This window comes from Hyaena hyaena, unplaced genomic scaffold, assembly GCF_003009895.1.
Source record: "Hyaena hyaena isolate Hyena2069 unplaced genomic scaffold, ASM300989v1 scaffold_790, whole genome shotgun sequence".
Lineage (NCBI taxonomy): Eukaryota > Metazoa > Chordata > Mammalia > Carnivora > Hyaenidae > Hyaena > Hyaena hyaena.
Window position 1 is genome coordinate 91,113 of NW_024081412.1, and position 1,959 is coordinate 93,071.

The window sequence follows — 1,959 nt, forward strand, 5'->3', positions numbered from 1 at the left end:
TCGGCTCAGGTCATGATCACACGGTTCATGGGTTTGAGCCCCGCGTTGGGCTCTGTACTGACAGCTAGCTCAGAACCTAGAGCCTACTTCAGTTTCTCCCTCTCTCTCTCTCTGACCCTCCTTTGCTCACGCTGCCTCTCTCTCTCTCAGAAATAAATAAAACATTAAAAAATATTTTTTAATTTTAAATTAAAATTAAATTTTAAATGTTATGTAAATACTCTATCATTTTGAATGGAATCAAAATAATCATTTTTACAAAAACCATTTAATGAATAAGCATTTATGACTTGATTATAATTTTCCAACACTTTTGAAATACATTTTTATCCTTTTATCAGAACTAATTAGTACCAATCCACTGACAGTGGCATAGATATTGGACACAAGCTTCTGGACATCCAGGATGACTGGGTCATATGTCCATAACAGAGTTGAGAAGAATGAGATGATGATGTCCACCCAGTATATGACCACAAAGAAAGTCACCAACAACAGGACAGTCTGGGTGGCCCTTCTCTCTGGGGAGACTCGTGAGGAGAAGTGGGTCCTGTGAAGGTGCTGGCACTGCACCTGATGCCTGGACAAGAGAATAACCATGTATGCACTTGAGAGCAACATGGCTCCTATAAAGAAAACATCCCTGGATAATGAAAAAGTGAAAAACAGTCCCCTGATGATAGAGTTTATGGGGGAAAGTGAGCAGTATTTACTGACACTCAGTAGGTTGTTCTGGGTCACATTAAAAGAAGCAGCAGTATACAAGAGGCAGTTACTATTCACAAACAAACTGAGAAACCATAGGATGATAAAAGAATGGAAGATGCACTTTGTACACTTATGTTTAAATCTGGCCAACCAGGAGGTGCTAGGGCTGATGACGATGGCCTGGAGGATGCTCAGGAGGCAGGTATTGCCCATGGAGAGGCCCCTCGTTACTCTGATCATGCAGAATAAAGTCTTACATTTGAAATCATTGAGAAAGTTCAGCGCTTCAAACAGGTCTGTAGACAACAAGAATAGTGCAGTGAAAAGTTTCATTATGTGGACAAGGGCCAAGTGACAGATCATCATGTCAGAAGGCTTAGGACTGTGATCCAGAAGGAGCGTGAAGATGTGGAAGAGAAGGAGGAAGGTGTTGGAAAAAATTCCAATACCAAATTGTAAAAGTTGGCCTATCTTAATAATCATATAAACGGAAGATGTCATCATCACAGTTGCAAAGAAAATACATACTTTTGTTTATCTGAAAAAATTAAACCTCACATCATCAATGTCATTCACTTCATGATCAAAATCATCACCACAATGTAATTTTTATTTCACCCAGTTAATCATTAAAGCTATGTGGTACAAGTCTTAGAAACAGAGTCTCAAAATTATTTGTATGCTATTTTGAGTATAGGTATATATTATACACAGACAGATTTGTATACACATACAGATTATATTTATCTGTCATCTTTCTATATCTGTCTATCTATGTATCTGTCTATCTACCTATCTATCTATCTATCTACCTATCTACCTATCTATCTATCATCTAAAATATATGTATCATCTATCTAGTCAGAAAGAGAGAAAGAAAGAGGGGAAGGAGAGAGAGAGGGAGAGAAAGAGAGAGCTCTCATATGCATATTCATGCCAGGATAATGTACCCATTCCCCATACTCCTATGTTGCATTCATTTCATCTTCTTTAGAAAGTTTTACTTTCCTGTTCTGCCTTATCCTGTCTCATATTTATCCTTAATAATACTAGTATCTATATAAAGTATGCATAGGTGTTTGTATGGTTGAACTGTTGTAAATTTTATACTAAAGGGGAAAGAATTACCAAACAAACAATTGAGAAAAGTAATGCCCAAGTGAGTTTTCCATCACATATTGTGACACTTTTCTTCTTCCTTCCCACACCCAGACTCAAAACAGAAGATGAAAGTAAATAAAATCAGAAATA

At 37.2% G+C, this 1,959-nt stretch overlaps 1 protein-coding gene across 1 annotated transcript; it reads right to left on the reverse strand.

Annotated features, from left to right (window-relative positions):
• Positions 1-283: 283 nt before the first annotated feature.
• LOC120221404 (putative vomeronasal receptor-like protein 4) lies at positions 284-1,191 on the reverse strand. Its single transcript, XM_039218782.1, is given in 2 exon segments — positions 284-330; positions 333-1,191. Coding segments are annotated over 2 exon segments (906 nt in total).
• Positions 1,192-1,959: the final 768 nt, after the last annotated feature.